The sequence below is a fragment of the Pterocles gutturalis genome, unplaced genomic scaffold, assembly GCF_000699245.1.
Source record: "Pterocles gutturalis isolate BGI_N339 unplaced genomic scaffold, ASM69924v1 scaffold21226, whole genome shotgun sequence".
Lineage (NCBI taxonomy): Eukaryota > Metazoa > Chordata > Aves > Pterocliformes > Pteroclidae > Pterocles > Pterocles gutturalis.
In genome coordinates, this window is record NW_010098354.1 from 1 (window position 1) to 18,876 (window position 18,876).

At 47.7% G+C, this 18,876-nt stretch overlaps 1 protein-coding gene across 1 annotated transcript; it reads left to right on the forward strand.

Moving 5' to 3' along the window:
* The first annotated feature begins 844 nt into the window (after positions 1-844).
* CYTH4 (cytohesin 4) lies at positions 845-18,370 on the forward strand. The gene is made up of 13 exons (XM_010072715.1): positions 845-1,069; positions 6,870-6,952; positions 9,297-9,397; positions 9,656-9,722; positions 11,968-12,086; positions 12,466-12,546; positions 13,211-13,323; positions 13,900-14,048; positions 15,703-15,814; positions 16,267-16,343; positions 16,715-16,786; positions 17,656-17,810; positions 18,139-18,370. The coding sequence occupies exons 1-13, from the start codon at positions 1,051-1,053 to the stop codon at positions 18,209-18,211; spliced, it is 1,221 nt and encodes a 406-aa protein (XP_010071017.1). The 5' UTR covers positions 845-1,050; the 3' UTR covers positions 18,212-18,370.
* Positions 18,371-18,876: the final 506 nt, after the last annotated feature.

The following is an 18,876-nucleotide window of genomic DNA, read 5'->3' on the forward strand; positions in this document are numbered from 1 at the left end:
TTGGTCAAGCATGACTTCCCCTTGGTCCTGCTAGAGGAGGCAAGAGGCCTGTTTGGGCATCACAGCTGGTTTGGATTTCAACTTGACCTATTTATTCCCAGTCACCAGTTCTTCTGGCTCTGACATGGTGATCTCCTACGTGCTTCTTTTTTCCCACATCGCCTGCATCAGAGGTCTACCACATAAATCACATGGCAACCAAATACAACTAACTCAAGGGGAAGTGTACAGCCTGCTAGGGCTGTGTGGAGGGGATGGACAATAAAGAGCACCTCTCTGCTTTGCAGATGAACAGAGCACCACAGTTCCTTCAAATCTGTCCTGCTAATGCCAGCTCTCCCACCAGCTGGAATATTGCTAAACATTGAGAGAGGACTTTTTTCCTCCTCGGATTTATGAGGTTTCCCAAGAAAAACAATTTATTAGTGGGGAAAAAAATGAGTAAGACTTAGAGTAAAAGTCATTCAGTGGGCAGTGAGGGAGGGAAAAGAAGACAATGACTCTCTTCTCACCTGCATTAACCACTCTCCAGTTTTGGAGTGTTCATCCCCCTACCCCTCCTGCAGAATTAACACAGAAAGAATCTTTCCTTTAAAGTGAAACCACTTCCCAAATCAGATGGGTATTCTGAATCAGGAACTTCCTTTTTTCCCCTCTCTCTCCTTGGAGTATCTCAGACAAAAGCCCCAAGTACTATCAGCCTCCCACTGCTCATTTCAATCCCCTCAAACACAGATATGTCCTCAGAGATTCCCCCCCAAAGCTGCTGGAATGGAAACATATTTGTGGATTTGTGTCTCAGAAGTAGCCAAGGAACCCCTGCTAGCTCATAGCAGTATGCGTGCACAGTTTCCTTCACTGATGCAAGCTCATGAGATGTGGTCGGAGGGACAAGGAGAGGAAGGGTGGAGCCACAGGGCCACCCGCCCCCCTAATGTTGCTATGATCTTGGTAACTGGCTCCAAGCTGTTTCAGTTCTGTGAAGCATCTGAAGGAGCAGAAGGCAAGAAGGAACAACACTTTTGTTGAAAATACATTGTGCTCTTCAGGATGGACTTTTGTCCTGCTGGTAAGCCTTGACTGTCTTTTGCCTTGTTTTCTGTGAGGGCTGTGCACTCTGTTTGGCAGGGCAGAGCACACCATGAAATCCCAGCAGCTAGAGTGGATGCTGCGGCTGCTGGATGGAGGAATGAGGTGGTGCAGTTAATTGCTTGTCAGCCTTGAGTATTAGGCATGGTTTTCTTTTTACTTGCTTTCCCATGAGCAAACTCTTTTCACATCAGGAGAAATTTTCCCACTGGTTTGAACGGCCTTTGTGCTAAGAGTGTCTATTGCCGTGGTCCCTTGTGCTAGTGATCCTGAGCTGAGCGGGGAACTAACTCAGCGGTATCAAGGATATATGTCACACTTGGGATGAGCACCTGTAAGCTTTGGCTTCTCTTCATGAAGCTCTGGCATGGCTTGCAAGCTCCTCAGTGATGTTTCTCTACAGCTCCCAAGAAGTGGTTTGCCTTTGCAGAGCTTCTCATGCAGCTGGGTATCCCAGTGCAACATTCTTGAAAGGCTCTTGGTACTGGGGCCTCTCTTGCTTATGTCCATGTTAAAGGGAAATGACTATATTAGGGTTCTGCCAACTCCAAATGACCTGCAGGTGGGCTTGCCTGGTCCTGAAATAATCTCAAAAAGCGGACGTGGGTGGGGACAGATAAGCAACATCTGAGGAACTGAGAGAGATCTCAGGTTTTATTTCCTAGTTTGGCAGGTGGATAAAGTGTTTGGGATTCAGCAGGGAAAGGCATACTGCCAGACTGAACATTTCTAGCCTCTGGCTGAGGAAGCTCTGTGTGTCTGTGCAAAGGCAGCAGATAGGGAGAGCTGAATGGGAATAGGCTGAACAAGGGCCAGGAAGAAAAGGAATCATCTTGCAATGGCCCTGCTGTGTCTGACTGTCTGTCCTTGCAGGCTTTTGCATATAGGATGTACAGCACAGAGTGAAGGGAAAAAGCAGTGCCCAGTTTCAGCAACTATTCTGCACTTTTTAGCTCCCAGCTGCATAGCCAAGGAAAGAGCACACTCAAACTGCATGCCAGCCTTGCTTGCCACGGAGATTGGTGGGCCCTTCGGGAGCTGAGCTCTCGCCAGCATCTGGCTATGCATGCTGGTGAAGGTGGGTCTCTTCAGATCACACAGCCTTAACTATCTGAAGGCAACTGTGAATAAAGCTTCTGCAGGACAAGCTGGACAGGAGGAGGGGGATACCCCATGTTTTGCTACTTATTTTAGGGTGTGCATTCCACAGAAACTGAGGCTCTCAGAACTGACGGTCTGACACTGTCATTCACTGATATTATGTATTACTGAGTTAATGATGTCTTAAAAGTTACATGCTGCAGTAGCACAGTGAGATCCTGCTCAGGCACAATGTGGGTTTGCTCAGCTCTGGCTAAAGACAGAGCCTGGAGACAGACAATGCCTGAAGAGATATGGAGGTTCTGATTGATTTCTTTGCTCAGTCCCAGCCTGTCACTTCACAGCTGGGTGGGAAAGTGGGCTTGTTGGATGCTGCTATACCTTGGGAGCCAGGGCTGCCCCCAGATGCAGGTTTCCAGTGAGCTTTAGAGCCCTGGATGTGTTTCAAGTTTTGCAGTTGTGCTATGATTTTCCTGAAGGTGAAAGGTGCACATACACCTTTCCCTGGAGTCGCTCCTACCTGGAGGCAAAATGGTCCTGTTAGGTACCTGTCTGCCCCAGCTGCATGCAGCTGAGACCTATGTCTATGGGGAGACTGCTCTCCCTGCAGTGGATGTCCTCTTTTAGCTTCCATCATGACCCTCTAGTGACTGTCCGGGTGAGGCCACAGAGGCAGCATGCCAAATCCTGGAGCTGGGTGCGGGGACATGGGACAGTAGGCTTGTACCACGCTATCATGTGCTAGGATGTGTGGGGTGAGAGCCATAGGCAAAAGTGTCTGGAAGCTATCCTGATTGCTGTTCATTATCATGCGGGATAAAAGGACCAGGAGACAACATAAATTCTTCTTCACACATAGCTGGAATGTGCAAATTAAACCTGTGCGAGGTACATGTCAATTTTCTTTTGACATGAGCTGGAAGAGAACTGTGGAGTAGCTGCAGGAGGGAGGCAGACTGAGCTGGAGGGAACTGAGGAGCTGGAAGGCTTCCTGTTATCTGTCTTGTACCAGCCTGGTACTGGGCTGGGTAGGTGGTGGTCTGCACTGGAGATGACACAGCAGCCATATCAAAAAAGAAAAGGAATTTCAGGTGAAATTTTTCCACCAGACAGCCTCACCGAGGCAGAAGGTGCCCATCAGACTGCTCTGCTTGTGTGTTGCTATAGGTGGAGGTGTCCAAACCTTTTAGCAACCACACTCAGAGCCCTACATTGCCTTGCAAATGAGCCAGCTGAACCTCTGGTGCTACATTGTGGGTGGGTAGCATGTGGATGGTCTGTAACAGTGCTACAGATGCAGTCGTTCATCATAACCTTCCCCTGCTATTTCTGCAGTCCATCCTTCCAGCTCTCCTGCGTAATCACTTCCCACTTGCCCCAAAAGCTACCTTCCTATTCATATACTTTTGCTTGGGATTGAAGGCCTCACTTGGCACCTGGATGGCTCTGCACAGCCCTTTGCAAGAGGAAATGAGACCAGCTAACACATTTCAGCCACATGAGTACCCAGACTTTTGGGTAACTCCGACCTGCCCTCCAGATGGGGAGGCTGAGGGCGTAAGTCACCACAACTGGAATAGAAGTCTGTGTTTTGTTTTGAGTGAGAGCACTAAAAAGATAAGCCTGGGCAATTCATGAAGAACTCACCAGTCTTTCTTTCTGGGTCTGCCCTCAGAGTGGGGAAACAACCTCAAGAGCAGGTGTAAACCCCAGATATGTGATGCTGATGTGCTTTCCTTTCCACATTTGCTCTGTGAAAATAAACTCCAAGCAGCAACTTCACATCTTCTTTGGAGAGGATCCTAGCTGGGTTTTTATGTTGTGTGTCTGAACTCAAAGACTTCAATGTTGGTTTAACTGCCAGCATCCCCCTGAAACCTGTGGGTATTTTCATGGGGTGTTCTTCATCAGGGTGAAATTTTCCCCTGTGCAGAGAACCCTTACCAGGGCTATGCTTCATCTGTGTCCTGACCTAGCCCTAGAGGGAAGTGGAACTTGGTGATACTGAGGATTTTGACGAGGCTGAAGCCGTTACTTGGTCGTTCGGTGCAGAGATGAATTCCCTCTGCTATTGCAAGCATCTGGAGTGAGCTATGTGGTGCTTCACTCAGAGTGTCCCTCTTCTGCCAGCTTGGCTTATTCTCGACATGGAGAAGAACGGACAGGCAAAGCAGCCTGCTCTCATTATCTCATCTGCTGCTTTCCCAGCTGCCTCTGCTGCCTTCTTTCTGTGGATGGTTCCCCAAACACACCTTTTGTGTTCGCTTCCCCTACCTGGAGACCCCAATGTGTGCAACAACATTGATGAACACCATCAAAGCAGCCTTGTGTAGGGCATTAGGAAAACAGAGTAACATGCAGGCACTGACCTCAGAATTATTTTCCAAGGCAATCAGGGACTTAAGCTGTTTAGGAAACTTAGGAAACCGTACAAGGACCCTCTCTGAAGCTCAGTCTCAATTGCTCTGAAAGTTTGATCCATCCCATTTTTTTCCTTACTATTTCACCCTTTCCTGTTTTTTTGTCCCTTGATTCCCTCCCTTCTCCATGACTTGTATGCTTTTTCTCCCCTGCTATCCCCACATGCACAGTCCTTCCCACACTTTTCTCATTTTGACAAATGGGACAGGTAAATCACTTGGGACTTGAAGTTTTCAGATGTTCAGGAGGAAGGGGGACTGAGTTATTTACAGTCTCGGTGGGGATCCTGTGGGTGAGATGGCATCCTCTGGGAGCCTCACATCTCTTTGAGATGCTTTAGGCTGCTTCAGTACACACAGAACAACTGAAGCAAAGCAACCAGATACACCACAGACTGCTGATGGGGTGGGGGAAGGGGAGGTTCCTCCCATATGTCCTGCTTTTGTGGAAAGAAATGTGGGACAAATGGTCTTAGTGGTAATTTGTCACGGAATCACCCCAGTGATTCCACAATTACCAGCTCCTGTAGGGGTGAGAGAGATAAAGCTGGAGAGACCAAGATTTGCAGCATTTGCAGGCACAGGGCTGACATTCAAGGGGAAGTCAGCAACCTGCCTAACAAGCAGCAAAACCACTGCATGGGGGTTTTCTGTTGTTGTTTCTTTTTGTTTGTTGTTTGGTTTTGTTTGCTTGGTTGCTTGTTCGTTTGTTTGTTTCCCCCTAACACACAGACTTGGCCATTGCAAGCTGCTGGGTGCCCCAGTTTTTCCTCCCCTCTTGACCAACTTTAGCAACCAGTCAGTTTCTTTCAGCTCTTCAGGAGGGCTGCTTGCAGAGCCAGGAGAGGTCCTCAGTCCTTCCCAGCCCTGGCTTCTTGCTGGCTCCTCACCCTGTGCTTTCCTCCCAGAGGCTCAGCAGCCTCTCCCCAGGGAATGCAATGCTTGAACACAGCAGGAGGAGTGATGGGGAGAGGCTGCAGCCTGAGAAAAGTAATAAGACAGGCTTAGCACATGGAAACTCAGCCAGCTGCAAGGATGGGGGAAAGATTAGGATCGGGGAAGGCAGGCCTCTCTGGGCTGTTTGTGGCCATGACAGGAAAGGAGCATATGGGCTCTGAGATGGCTGCCCCTCTTCCCTTTTCCTTCTGTCTCTCTTGGCTGGTTCCTTCCCCTTTTTTCCCCACTCATATTTATAGCAATTGTTTTGCATGTGAGATCCACACTAAGAGAATTTCCAAGGCAGCTGGTGCTACTTCCCCTTTTTCCAGGAAGACGGGAGGCCTGGGGGATTTTGGCTTATGAAACAGTGGAGCAGGACATCCAGTGATCTGACCTGGCTTCCTGGGGAAGCTGTGTCTCGCGGTGTTTAGGTGCAGCAAGGGCCCTGGCTGCAAGCTCTGCAGTGACCTCCCAGGAGCTTCAGTGCTCTCAGCCTTTTGTGAGCCCTCTGTCTTTTTCCTGGGGCTTACCATCTGCTTTGCCTCTCTAGGGCTGCAGCTTCTTCCTTCTTCTTGCTGAAGAGGCTGTGCTTCACCTGGATTATATTTAGCAGCAGTGCTGTCACCCCAGTTCTTCTAGGTCTTTTATGAATCATTTTGTGGTCTCCTTGGCTCTGCTGGTATCTCTTCCTGTACATTACAAGCCTACTCGTATTTCTGCATTGTCTATAGTCCACAGAACAACAGCCTCCCACAGATGGTCCTTCTTCAGCAAGACTTTTATCTCCCCAGATCCTGCCCTCAGACTTGAAAACCCTTGATTCTCTCTCTTAAGCCATTTCTGGCTCTAGCTGTGGCAGATCAATCCATGAAGCCAGTGGTTCTTCATGGGAGGTTTGGATGTAGAAGAAGTATTTAGGTCACATCTTTCATGAGATAAAGGTCTTGTACATAAAGGTGACTGACATAAAAACCACCAAAGAGCATTTGGTAAGCTCTTCATTGTGCTCATAGTGAGCTAAATCGGTTGAGTAGGCGGTGTGGGTTGCTGCAGGGTTAGATCGGAGGCTACCGGCACAGCAGCTGGCTGCTGCAAGGGGGTACATAGGTCTATGCTGCTTGCTCTGGACTGAGAACCATTTGCAGGGCAAAGCTGAGGTGCAGTGGCTGCAACAGCACGGAACATAGATGCTGGAACACAGAAATCAAAGTTGCTGTGTCATCACCCTAGGAGAGGATCGGTGCTGAGAGGCTGAAGCAGCTTTTCCCGTGATATGTGGGCCCCAGTAGTATTCTCACAGGCATCTCTTTGTTCTTCCAGGGTCAACTGACTTGAGTGAGGCTGAAGAGGCTGAAATAGAGGCAATCAGGCAGCACAGACAGGAGCTTTTGGAGGACATTAAGGTAAGGACCATCCTGTTCCTCCTGTCTGCCTAGCCTTCTCAAAACTGTCTTCACCAAGGAGTGTTTTCACATAGCAGGCCAGGCCATGCAGAAGTGCTCCTGCACAGGAGACATTTGCTCTTGTGTGATCCAACTTGAATCCTGAGGTTCAAGCTGCCCTGGTATATTTGCCACCAGTGTACATCCAACCTGTGGTACTCTCTGCTGCAGGAGTCATCAACTACCATAATGGGGTATTTGAGAAAGGCTGGTCAGCTCATTAGCAGAGATGAGCTGGGACTGCATATTTAGGATTAAAGAAATTAGTATTACTTTACTAAGTCATACTGGCAGGGATATGGCTCAGCATTTATGACTATTTTTAATTGCTGGTTACCTGCTAATGACATATCAGTCCTAGTTACCTGCTGCATCCCACTGTGTTTTTCAAACTTTTGTTTGGTTTGTGGACCTCTAACAAATCCTCCATGAAGGACCCTGTCTCTTTAGAGAGGGGTGATGGCATGACCTTCCATACACGTTTCCATGGTTGAACTTGCTTTTCCTCTTTTCTTTGAGCAGATCCAAACATTTCTCCACTGACTCCTACAATGTCTGAAAGTGACAGATTCAAAATTAGTCATTGACACCACATCACAGTCATGGATGGTGCTGCATATTTTCTACTTCATTCTGCCTCCACCACCATGGAATGTGAGCTCCCATTTGAGAGAGCTTACTGCACTGAAACATTGGACTTGCACTGAGTTTTCCACAACATGGAGATGGCCGGATGCCTAGGGAATAGGTGCAGTATTTCCTTGCATAGAGTAAAGGATTAAGTCAAAATACCTATCACTTCTCAGGCTTCCATACTTACCATCCCTGCTACAAAGTCAGAATGGTGTCTTTTCTCTTCTTGAAAAACATCCTATGAATGTATGTGCATGTGGTTTGCTTGTGTGTGGTTCTTATCTCTTCAGTTTTCAGAATAGGCAATGGGCACTGTAGGAGGCAGGATACTTGCACAGGAATATGACATTTTTTATCCACTACTGAGAGAAAAAAGGTGCTAGTTAGTCTACACAGACCCATACTCTAAATCCCAATGCCATTAACCAGTGTGGTATGCATTGTCCAGTGGAGCAGGATGAGTTTAGGTGAAAGGGTGCCTAGAACTAGAGAAATTTTCCCAGGTGGATTTCTTCAGAAACTATCTAGCAATACCCTTTAACACATAGACTTGGGGGAATGTCTGGTGGGGGAGAGGGAGCAGGGGAGAGGATGGGTCTAGACTTGCCTGTTATGCTGGAAAAAGACAGCAGTGAGTACAATAACAAAACTGATAATAATTTGGAATTCAGGAGCTAAGGTCGTGGCTTCGTTGCATTTGTGAAATACCTAAAGCTTAGTAAGGAGCACTCCCACGTCTGGAGACGGATGAAGCAAAACAGAATGAAGGCCTGGGCAAAACTGAAATCCATAAGCTCCTTTAAATTATGCGATATTGGAGAACTTAAGTTTCTCTATCCAGGTGCATACTGTGGCCACATTCTCACTCCTTGTTGAGGCACATCTGTCATAAAACAACCCCTCTTCCCCTGCCTGTTCTGGTTTGTATGGGGAAGAATTTGGGTGATTCCTGGAAGACAGCTGTGATGCACTCTGGGTCTCAGGGGGACCATAACTGTAGGATGGAAGCAAGGAGATACAGACACCTTCATTTCGTTAGTAACACAGAATATCCAGCCAAGAAGGCCATGGTCTGCCACAGACCTAAAGGAAACTGAATTCTACAATTGTTTGTTTTCAAGTTTGGCAGTAATTACTCTTCTTTCACTCCTCCTCTCTTCTTTCTCCACCTAAAGACAGATATCTACTCACTGCTATTTGAACAGTAGGTGCATTAAAAACTCTGTGTTTCACAACGTGGACACTTCAGGTTCACATTGACCTCTCAGTTACTGGTTCCACTTCCCCCTTCCTGGATATGTAGCAGGGCTATGCAAAGTAAAAGCTAGAAGGAAATGGGCACGATGGAAGAAGTCTCACATCTGACATTGTTTGAGGAACTGAAATCAACACTGGGGTGAGTTCTCTAACTCTCCACACTGGCTAAGCTTGATTTTCTGGCCTTGATTGACAAGAGACATGAGAACATCCTTCTACCTCTCTGTCCCATTGTTTTCAAATGGAATCCAGCAAGGTCACCCCAGAGTAGTGCCCATTTCATAGACATCCTTGGCTGGTCATGGCCATCTGACCTGTCCCTTTCCTTTGACTGAGGGAAGAAGTAAGGTAAGCTCTCTATGTGTCTGCTATTTTTCCCTCCATTGCCTTCATTCTCCTGATATTTATTTTGCAGAAGCTGAAGGAAGAGATTGCTGAAGTGTTTGCAGAGATTGAGTGCTTCCAAAATGCAGAGGGGAGGCAGGAAGCAGACAATAATCCTGGAGAGCAGACCAGGCAAGTGGGACAAGATGGGTATTCCTTAGTTCGCAAAGTTTTTCTCCTGATGTTGAGAAAAAAAAAAAAAACCACGGGTGTGATTTGGATCACAAAAAGAACAGGAAAATGAGGCCAGGAATACCCTTCTCTCCTCAGAGATTTCTCTTTATTCCTGGATAGTCAGACACCTGTCCTTGAGATATCCGAGTTACCTTGTGAGTGAACTGAAACATGGCCCTTTATTCTAAGTTTGACTTTCCTTCTTCATGTTTGCAGCAAACTATCACAGAGGGATAAACTTCTGTCCCTGGGACGGAAGAAATTCAACATGGACCCTGCAAAGGTAGGATTTGCACATTCCACCTATGAGGAGAAAGTTGGGTGGAAGAGCTTCTGTTGGCTCCTGGTCCACTTGCAGCTACCCATGCCAAAGGAACCACAGCATGGGACTGTGGAGCTGATTTCCTACCTCACTAAGGCTCCAGTTAGTAGCATCTGCCTTCCTGTCGCTGAGTAAGGTCTTCTGGTATGATCAAGCTGTGTTGCCTCCCCCCACATCATGTGCCTACAGGCCATCCCATCAGATGCAACCCAAAACTAAGATAAATAAAGAGAGGATGATTTAATACTGCCAATGTATCAAGATAGCCAAATCTCCTTCAGCCCAGCTCTTGTTGCCTGTGAGAGGCTAAGAATTGGCCATAGTTTGATGGACGAGAATGAAAGAAGAAGAAGGTGAGATGTTTGAGGGTGTCTGGTTCCTTGGCTCATTTAGAACAGAAGAGGACAGGCTGCCTCTGTCATTTTGGGAGTAATTTTGGTTTTGGTAGTACTGGTTGGATTGTGGGATGGATCCAGTTTTTCTGCTTTCTGGGACTCTGACCAGTGGGGTCCAGACTCTGTAGCCTTCAGCCCTCTGCAGGAAACTCTAAAATTGTAATGATTATATAGAGAAGACGTGAGAAGGACTGTTTCCTCTTTCTTCCTCCTCACTGGTGGACCATTTTTTTGAGCTCTGTAAGGAAAACCACAAGCTGCGATTGAACGATTGCTCATCGTCAGCTAACCACCACAACTAGCATCTCGGGTGGCTTCTGGTTTGAGTGACAACTTTTCTTGCCTCTTCCTCTGCCCTGCCAAGACCCTCAAGATGCCTCTTCCCCAGTGTCTGTACCACAGCTGGAGTGCTTGCCAGTCACCTGGGCATCCCTCTGCCAGTAGGAGCTGTCTCAGAGCGGTGATATCAGTACTTCCAACCTGTGTGAGAGCAGGTTTCCTTTTGTCTTTCTGTCTGACCTTGGTTTGAGGCCTCAGAGGCATCTCTATCTATGGCAGTGTGCCATGCTGTGCAGAAATACCTGAACTAGTTCTGACCCCAAACCAGTTTAGCTTTGTTAGATCAATGTTGATCAGCCTTGTTGAAATGTTATACTATGTGCCTGTATTTTTTTTATTTTAGAATAAGCATGTGCAGATCTCTGTTTATTGCTTCCCTTTTGCTATGTGCCATAGGCTGACAGGTGCTATAATACAACCATCTTTCTTTGCCCGTCCTTGCTAAGGTTACACTTCATCCATGCAATGGGGATACTTTAAATGAGTTCCTATCTCCAAGATCTCAGGGCAAGTTCCTGAGGCTAGAGGAGGTAAGCATTAGGAATCCAGCTTTTGAGAGAGATATTTTCTTCTGGAAAATGGAACCCCATCATCACCGCAGTGTTCTGAAAAATTAAATTGATCTTACCAAACTTCCATCTAGGGAAAAAGAAAGGAAAATAGTGTGCAAAAATCTCACAAACATTTCAATATCTTCTTTTCAAACTAATTTTTCTTTGGGGCATTTTAGAAATAGTTTCTTATATATTACAAGGCAAAGTGAATTGATTCTGTTGAAGTAGAACATTTTGATGGATCTAAAACAATTTTCATTCCCTTATTGTATTTTGTGAGGAGAATTGCAATGTGGTCTGGAGAGTTGCGGTGGTTTTTAGATATTGCTTAGAATCTGAACAAAACCTCAGTTTTCTGTGACTTTGAAAATCATGAATTTCCTTCCAAAATAGAGTGTTGACTCTTTGCACAGCCCAACTCAGACCCTCTGTATTCCAGAAAAAAACATGTTCTATCCTTACTCGCTCAGGAGGATGAAAAGAATGCAGATTTCTCTGTTCTGTGGCATAGAAGAAAATTTGGGAAAAAATTATTTTAAATTGTCTCAAGCCCATATTTTTGTCTGAGTATATTTTTTATTATGTCACTAAAAAAAAACAAAACATATTTTTTCTTTAAGTTAATCAGAAAAAAAATACATTTGGGAACAGAACACTGAGATATTTTGATTGAAAAATGTTAAAATGAACTATTTTGACTTTGCCTTAAATATACCTGCCTTTTGCACTTTTAAACTACGTTGCCCCTTTTTCTTTTCTTGAATTTCCACCCCAGGGAAACATTTATCCAAATCTAGGGATGAAATGGAAGTGGGACTGACCCACCATAGTAGATGAAGAGTGATTGAATGAGGAACAGAACTGTGGTCTCCCTTGAAGGTGCTATCTTACTTTGCTGTCTTGCTTCTCTTCCACTAGGGTATCCAGTACCTGATTGAGCAGCAGGTATTGTCCTCAGACCTGCAGGAGATCGCCAAATTCCTGCACAAGGGCGAAGGCCTGAATAAAACAGCCATTGGAGATTACCTGGGTGGGAGGTGAGCAACCCAGCGAGGATGAGGAAGCCCTTTGGAGGCTCTCTCCTGCCTGGCCCCACTCAACTACCATTTTAGATGACCCCTGGCAGACCTCAGTCAGGTGCCAAAACTGAACATACCTCAAACTGCAGAGGGCTGGGTGGGTAGGACACCCTGGGGTGGGGGGCTTTGGAATGTGGCTAAGGCTGGCTGTATGGGCTACCCGTCCTCCTGTCTGCAATGGGGTCAATCTTCCCATACAAGAGCGTGCATCTTGGCTTCTTGTTGGTCAGAGGGGAAGTAGAGGCTGGGATGGATCCAGGTGCATGTCATCACACCAAGTGGCATCCAAACTGAGTCAACGCTCTCTTCTGACCTTTTCCCCCCATTCCTCTCCCAGGGACCCCACAAACATTCAGATCCTCCAAGCCTTTGTGGCATGTCACCAATTTGCCAACCTCAACCTGGTGCAGGCACTGAGGTGAGTGAGCATGCAGGATGCAGGGGATGTAGCAGGAGCTTGCTCAGCCACTGGATCTTACCAGCCAGGAAGCTTGTGAAGCCCTACAGGGCTGAAATGGGGCTTCCCAAGTCCCTCCTGTGTGCGTTGGCTCCCAGACTTGCTCTGTGAGGTGTTAACACCTTTTCCTGGGGGAACTCTTTCATGGCCCCTTGACTGAGCTGGCCATATGCAGACAAGATGGGGAAACCAAGGTGGGTCATCATGGCTTTGATGCTTGGGGGTATGGGGCAAGTTAATTTTTGCACCAGGATACATGTCTGTCCACAGTGGCCATTATGTCAGTGACAAAGTGACTCTGTCTTAGGGTATCTTGTTTTCTTATAGGTCAGCCTCCTGGCAGGAGTCTTTCTCTTGAAGTCTCTGCTGCCTTGCAGGGCACTCATTAGGGAAGAGGAGCCATAATTTCCAGGCTGCATAGTTCTGCTTCCTCCTTTTAGTGTGTTCAAGGCTGATGAGCCCAGGCAATTTCTAGAGAGGAAGACTTCCTGCTTCATGCACTATGTTGTCTCCTCAGTGTGATGGGATGACCTTTTTTATTGTCATGGTGTCCCATGGGCTAAGGGAAGGGATAAATGTCCCTTACACCAATCTGACTAACTCTTTGACATGCTGCTGCTGATAGACAGTTCCTATGGAGCTTCCGGCTGCCTGGGGAAGCACAGAAGATTGACCGAATGATGGAGGCCTTTGCCAACTGGTACTGCAAGTGTAACCCAGGAGTATTCCAGTCCACAGGTAGTTATGGGGAGAAGAAGGTCTGTAAAGCTGAGCTCCACTGTTTGCTAAAGAGAGAAGCCTTTCTTTTCCATTCACAAAGCACAGAGGGCAACACTTGGAACTGTGGATCTATCCCCTGAAGCTGAAGGAGGCAACCCAGTTCTGTTAAGCTTTTCAATAGGCTGAGGGTCTTCAATCTTCCTTTCGCTACTGTACTCCAATCCATCCCTATGGGCAATAGCCTTGAGAAGTGCTCCCAGCCCCCCATGAGGTGTACCTCATCACAGCAAGGACAGCACTGACAGACATGGGTCTGTAGAAAATTTCCTTCTGGCAGAGCCATTATCAGAGCAGATCTACCCAACTTGCCCCATTACCTTGAGGGGATGGAATCACCTCCATCATAGGAGATCAACTCTCCTCTAGCCCTGTCTGTCCTTACTTCTGGCAGAGGGGACATCTCCCTTTTCCTCCTACACCAGAGGGGTCAAGGCTGTTCTCCAGTGACTGGAAACCAGGCCACCTGTTAGGGTGTAGACTGATCTGTCCTCTAAGACAAGTGCCACTCATCCTGGTTTTATTTCTCATTCCCAGATACCTGTTATATACTCTCCTTCTCTATCATCATGCTTAACACCAGCCTGCACAACCCCAATGTGAAAGACAAACCCCCCTTTGAAAGGTTTGTATCCATCAACAGAGGCATTGACAATGGAGGGGACCTGCCAGAAGAGCTCTTAAAGGTAAGAAGACCTCCTATTTTCTCATCAGTCCCTCTTTTCTCTCTGGCGTGGGGTCCACTGAGAAACAAAGGTCCACAGATCTTAGTGTAATATGGGGTTACTGGCCTTCTGCCATACAAGGGGAAGCTCTGTGCAAGGGAAGAGGGCAGTATGTACAAAAGCAAAGCTGGAAAATGTGGAAACTACTTTGGAGAGGGGCTGCACACTTGGTTGTCAGTGAGTTCATGGAGCAAGAGAGGCAGAGCTGGAGCATTCAGGGAATAGCAGTACTGGTTTAAGAAAGTCTGTGCTTTTATGTGTGTCTGTGTAAGAGAGGAACAGATACTGTAACTGTGTGAGAGAGGAAGACATGAGCTCCAGGTGTCTGTGTCATGTAGGTGTGAGGCTGTGTGAATGGGACGCCCACCTCTGTGGGAGCTAGCTGGGCACCTGACCTTTGCCCAGCTTTGAAACTCCTAGCCTCTTCAGGGACTGTCTGTTTCTTGTGTGTCTCTGTGTGTGTGTCAGACAACGTCACCACAGCCCACATTTTGAATCCCTTTCCTTGTTCATACCTAAACGTCTCAGCTGACTCCAGTGTTCACACCAGTCAGGACACCAGTGCCTGACCTCTCTTATACCAGGACAGAACTTTGAGTGAGTAGAACCATCAAGCCCCAAGTGAGTGTCAGGGTCTCTTCCAGCATCTATAAAGCTCTCAGCAGGTCCATGGTGTCTCTGATCCCAGATGCAGATGGGGGAGACCGGGGACACATCCATTAGCAAAGCTGGAGCTATCATCTTCTCAAAGGCTCAGCAGGCATGGGGAAGGTATGAGACAAGGTAGAGGCGGGCAGCGGGCAGCCTGCTTACATGTGTCTAACTTCATCCAACCAACCTGGGGGGAATAACTTGTGTTTTGTGTCAAAGAAGCTGCCTACCTCCCACACTTGGGTTTGCTGAGCAGCATGCCTTCAGGGTGAAGGCTTTAGATTTTTCTCCAGGCTGTCATTTCTTTCAGGCAATTTGCAGGAGCCTGTAGTTTCAATTTTTTATTTTTTTTTTCGCTTGGGACTTGTGTAATAAATTATGGCAAATCCAGTTATGGGAATGACATTTTTGTATCCCTTGAAAGCTAGTAACCTGCCTCCCTGTCACTCTGCTGTTACAAATGACACACTGTGTGTCCTTCAGTGCAAAAGCCCTGGTTCAATGAAATGTGCCTCCTTGTGGTCATGTAGATGTGTGTGTTGGTCTCTATATACGTTATCAGCAGAATGTTTGGCACCACCAACCCAGGGCCTAAATGGGGCTGCAGTCTCTGTCGTGCCGTGTGTCCCCCAGTACTACCCACAGCAGCACTCGTATGACATGCTGGGTTTGGTCACGGCAGTCTCTCTTGATATGGATGCACACTTTTGTGTCTGTTACTTTCCAGATTTGGTCTCTTTTTTTGATGCAGGTTGCAGAAAAAGCTGGTGATCCCCCATACAGACCTGTGAGGTGTAGACTGAGGGCTTTTTGTACCCCTCAGTGTTCACTGCTCCCTCCCCTCCCCGTTTACCCAACTGCCCCTGTGGAAACAGAGCGAGGAACCAGATGGACTTAGGAGGGTTACGTACAAGCTTTGTCAGAAATCTGTCTTTCTCTCTCCCTCACCACCGCTCTGGGGCAGAATCTGTTTGAGAGCATCAAGAATGAGCCATTCTCCATACCAGAGGATGATGGGAACGATCTCACGCACACTTTCTTCAACCCTAACCGTGAGGGCTGGCTTCTGAAACTAGGTAAGGGGGAGGATTCCCCTAGCTCCTCTGAATCCCGTGCCCCCCTGCCTCCCACCACAAATCTCCCTCAAGAACCCACCAGCATCTCTGCTGTCCTTCCCTCCCGTCTTCTGCAGTGGGGTGAGGCTGACACCTGCTGTTGAAACCCGCCGCCTGCTCTCTCTTCCCAGCCCACTCCTGCAGGCTCTGACTCCTCAAAAAGGGACTCAAAAAGCTACCCCTCACCCCTCCCCATTCCCAGCACCATCAGAGCTAAGTTGGTTCCCTGTGTGTGCATGTCCACCATACGGCATCACATCAGCAGCAAGAACCACGGTTGCCTCCTTGGGGTTGATCTACAGGGAGAGCTGGGGGGGGGAGGGTATTCCTGTGTGTTTGTGTCCAGAGCTTGTGGGAGGTGGGAAGGATGGCAGAGTGCATGACTAATGGCTTTTGAACCCCACTGCCTTTAGGAGGACGTGTGAAAACCTGGAAACGCCGTTGGTTCATTCTGACTGATAACTGCCTATACTATTTTGAATATACCACGGTAAAGGCTTAACTCACATTTGGGGAAACTGTGTCCTGGGTGGTTATGAGCTTCTGAGGGGTCAGGGAGGAGCAGAGGGTAGGGGGCAACTCCTCTCTTCATCCCTATGCTCCTAGACTGAAGTCAGACTTGCCTTCTCTCCTGTGGTGTTTCCTCACTTCTGGTCTTGAGGAGGAGAGAGGCTGGACACTGCAGCTATTGCTGTGATCTGTTAACTCATCTCCCCATTGTGTAAATGGAGATGGTCTTCCCAGGCACACACTGCTCTTGTCACCCCCACAAAGGCACACATCTGGGAAATCAGAGGCTGTAAATAGTGGCACAGATGTGGGGAGCATGCTGCGTGTTGACTCATGTTTCCTTGCCTTCAGGACAAAGAGCCTCTGGGCATTATCCCTCTGGAGAACCTCTCAGTCCGGAAGGTGGATGATCCCAAAAAGCCAGTACGTCTCCATTGCTTGGTACTCTGCCAACTCAGGCTCCCAGGTGGTCAGAGGGAAGAGAGGGTGCACACACCATACTCTTACCATGCTTCTCAGAGAGAAGGTGCCATTCCAAACTGTCTTGTCCCTCCATTTGAACATGATGGTGCCTAAACATGATTATATTTTACCAGGGGAGATTCTGGTGTGAATGGAGAGCTATCCTTTGGCTGGCTGCATCGTTGGAGGAGTTGGGTGAGGTGGGGGGGGTGGGTGGGTGAAGGAGTGTGTGTGTGTAGGGTGGCAGAGATGAGTGCACACAGCTGACTCTCTACTCATTTTGCACCAAGAGATGTGGGTCCAATTTCTCTCCCCAGGACTTTCCATAATGTGTAGACCAGACAGTGCTGTGGTATTAGGAAACTTGACCAGGAAGTGACACTCTTTGTCTGTGTATCTCCTATGGATACCCACTCTTCGATGTGGCATGACCCTGGGAGAAAGTGCTTTTTTGTCTATGTGGTGGCAGGCAGAAGAGAAGGTGTTGCATCTACTTAAAAGGGGAAGAGATCTTCATGAGTGGAGCAGAGTGATAGATCCTAGAAAGTGTTTTCTGATAACTGCTGATGCTCCATCTCTCCATAAAGCCTGCTTTAGTGTTCAGCCCTTCACAGGAGGTGTGTGTTTACCTAAGAGGGGTGGCCTGGAAATCTGACTCGTAGGGGGATTCTTGGGGTGAGCAAAGAAAGGCTCTGTTGCATTTCAGAGACAGAATATTCTCCCCCCGCTTTGAAAGCTCTCTGAGCCTGTCATCCGTGGTTGAAGGTAACACAGTTTCTTTGGTCCACCCTGTCCTGCCTTACTGCTCCATTTTATTCCCTTTCTGACAGAACTGCTTTGAGCTCTTCAATCCCAACTGCAAAGGGCAGAAGATCAAAGCTTGCAAAACAGATGGGGATGGGAAGGTAGTTGAAGGCAAGCATCAGTCTTACAAGATCTCAGCAGCCACACCAGCAGAACGTGATGAGTGGATTGAGGCAATACGGTGAGGAGACAAGAACTGGAGGCTTGAGCTTGCCTTTGTTCAGCCCCAGGGACAAATGGTCACACAGTTTATTTGGCTACCAGAGCTTTTAAAAAGGGGTGGAAAGAAATGTTTGCAATCTAGTAACTGTGGTACCTCTTGACTTCAAAGAGTTTGAAGGTCCATTCTGGAGAATCTCTAGCCACAGCTAAATTCTCTGCTGTGGGTGTACAGATCTCCAGTCCCACATTTTGGTGAGTGGTGACTCTGTGCAAGTTCAGTTAGGTTGCCTATGCTGCTCTCCAGCATTAAATCTCTTAATTTTGCTCCCATTTCCTCTTATTTCCAGGACCAGCATCACACAGGATCCTTTCTATGATCTGGTGTCTGCCCGTAAGAAGAAGATCGCCAACAAAAACTGAGCCCTGACCTGGTCACTGGCAACAGGAAGATATAGTTGTTGGACAGCTTCCCTCCCATGCTGGGCTCATCCAGTGAAGAAATTTGGGAGCATTAGTTCCTTCTGCCTCCCACTTGGCAGGAAGATGACTGACAGGACAACTTGCCAGATTTGCTTCTTCCTTTTCCAAACTGAAGTCAGTGGCGCAGGGTGCAATCCACTGAGGACTGTCAGAACTGTGGGCCTGGCATTTCCCATGTCTGAACGTAAAGGCTCAACAGCAACTGGCCTTCAGGTTCTCTCTTATAGCCCCAGACATGTAGGGCAGGATCTGAGGGGAGAAAAGAATGTATCCAGAATGTCTTCAGCCCCTCCTGCCATCAAACCAGGCTTAGGTATTTTTCTGTGAGGAACCATATAGATGCTCTCAAAGCAGCCAAGCATGGTCCAGTCAGTTGCAGAGCAGGAAAGCCCCACTGGTTTGTCTTCCATGAACAGATGCGTAGTGGTTGTTGAGAAGGGGCCACTGATCACTCTGAAACCAGAGGGCAAGGGAAGGTAAGAAGCCCTCTGCTCAGAAGAAAGCCCTCTCTTCCGGACCAGGGAAGCAGCCCTGGGTCTTTTGTCTCTCTGTTTTGAGACTCAGGGACCACAGGTCTCCCTAGGGAAGAAACCCAAACACTAGCT

Excerpts from the sequence above, each read along its gene's own strand:
- CYTH4 (XM_010072715.1), top strand. Across the intron at positions 9,398-9,655 it reads AATCCTGGAGAGCAGACCAG|CAAACTATCACAGAGGGATA; the intron begins GCAAGTGGGACA and ends TCATGTTTGCAG. Across the intron at positions 14,049-15,702 it reads TGCCAGAAGAGCTCTTAAAG|AATCTGTTTGAGAGCATCAA; the intron begins GTAAGAAGACCT and ends GCTCTGGGGCAG.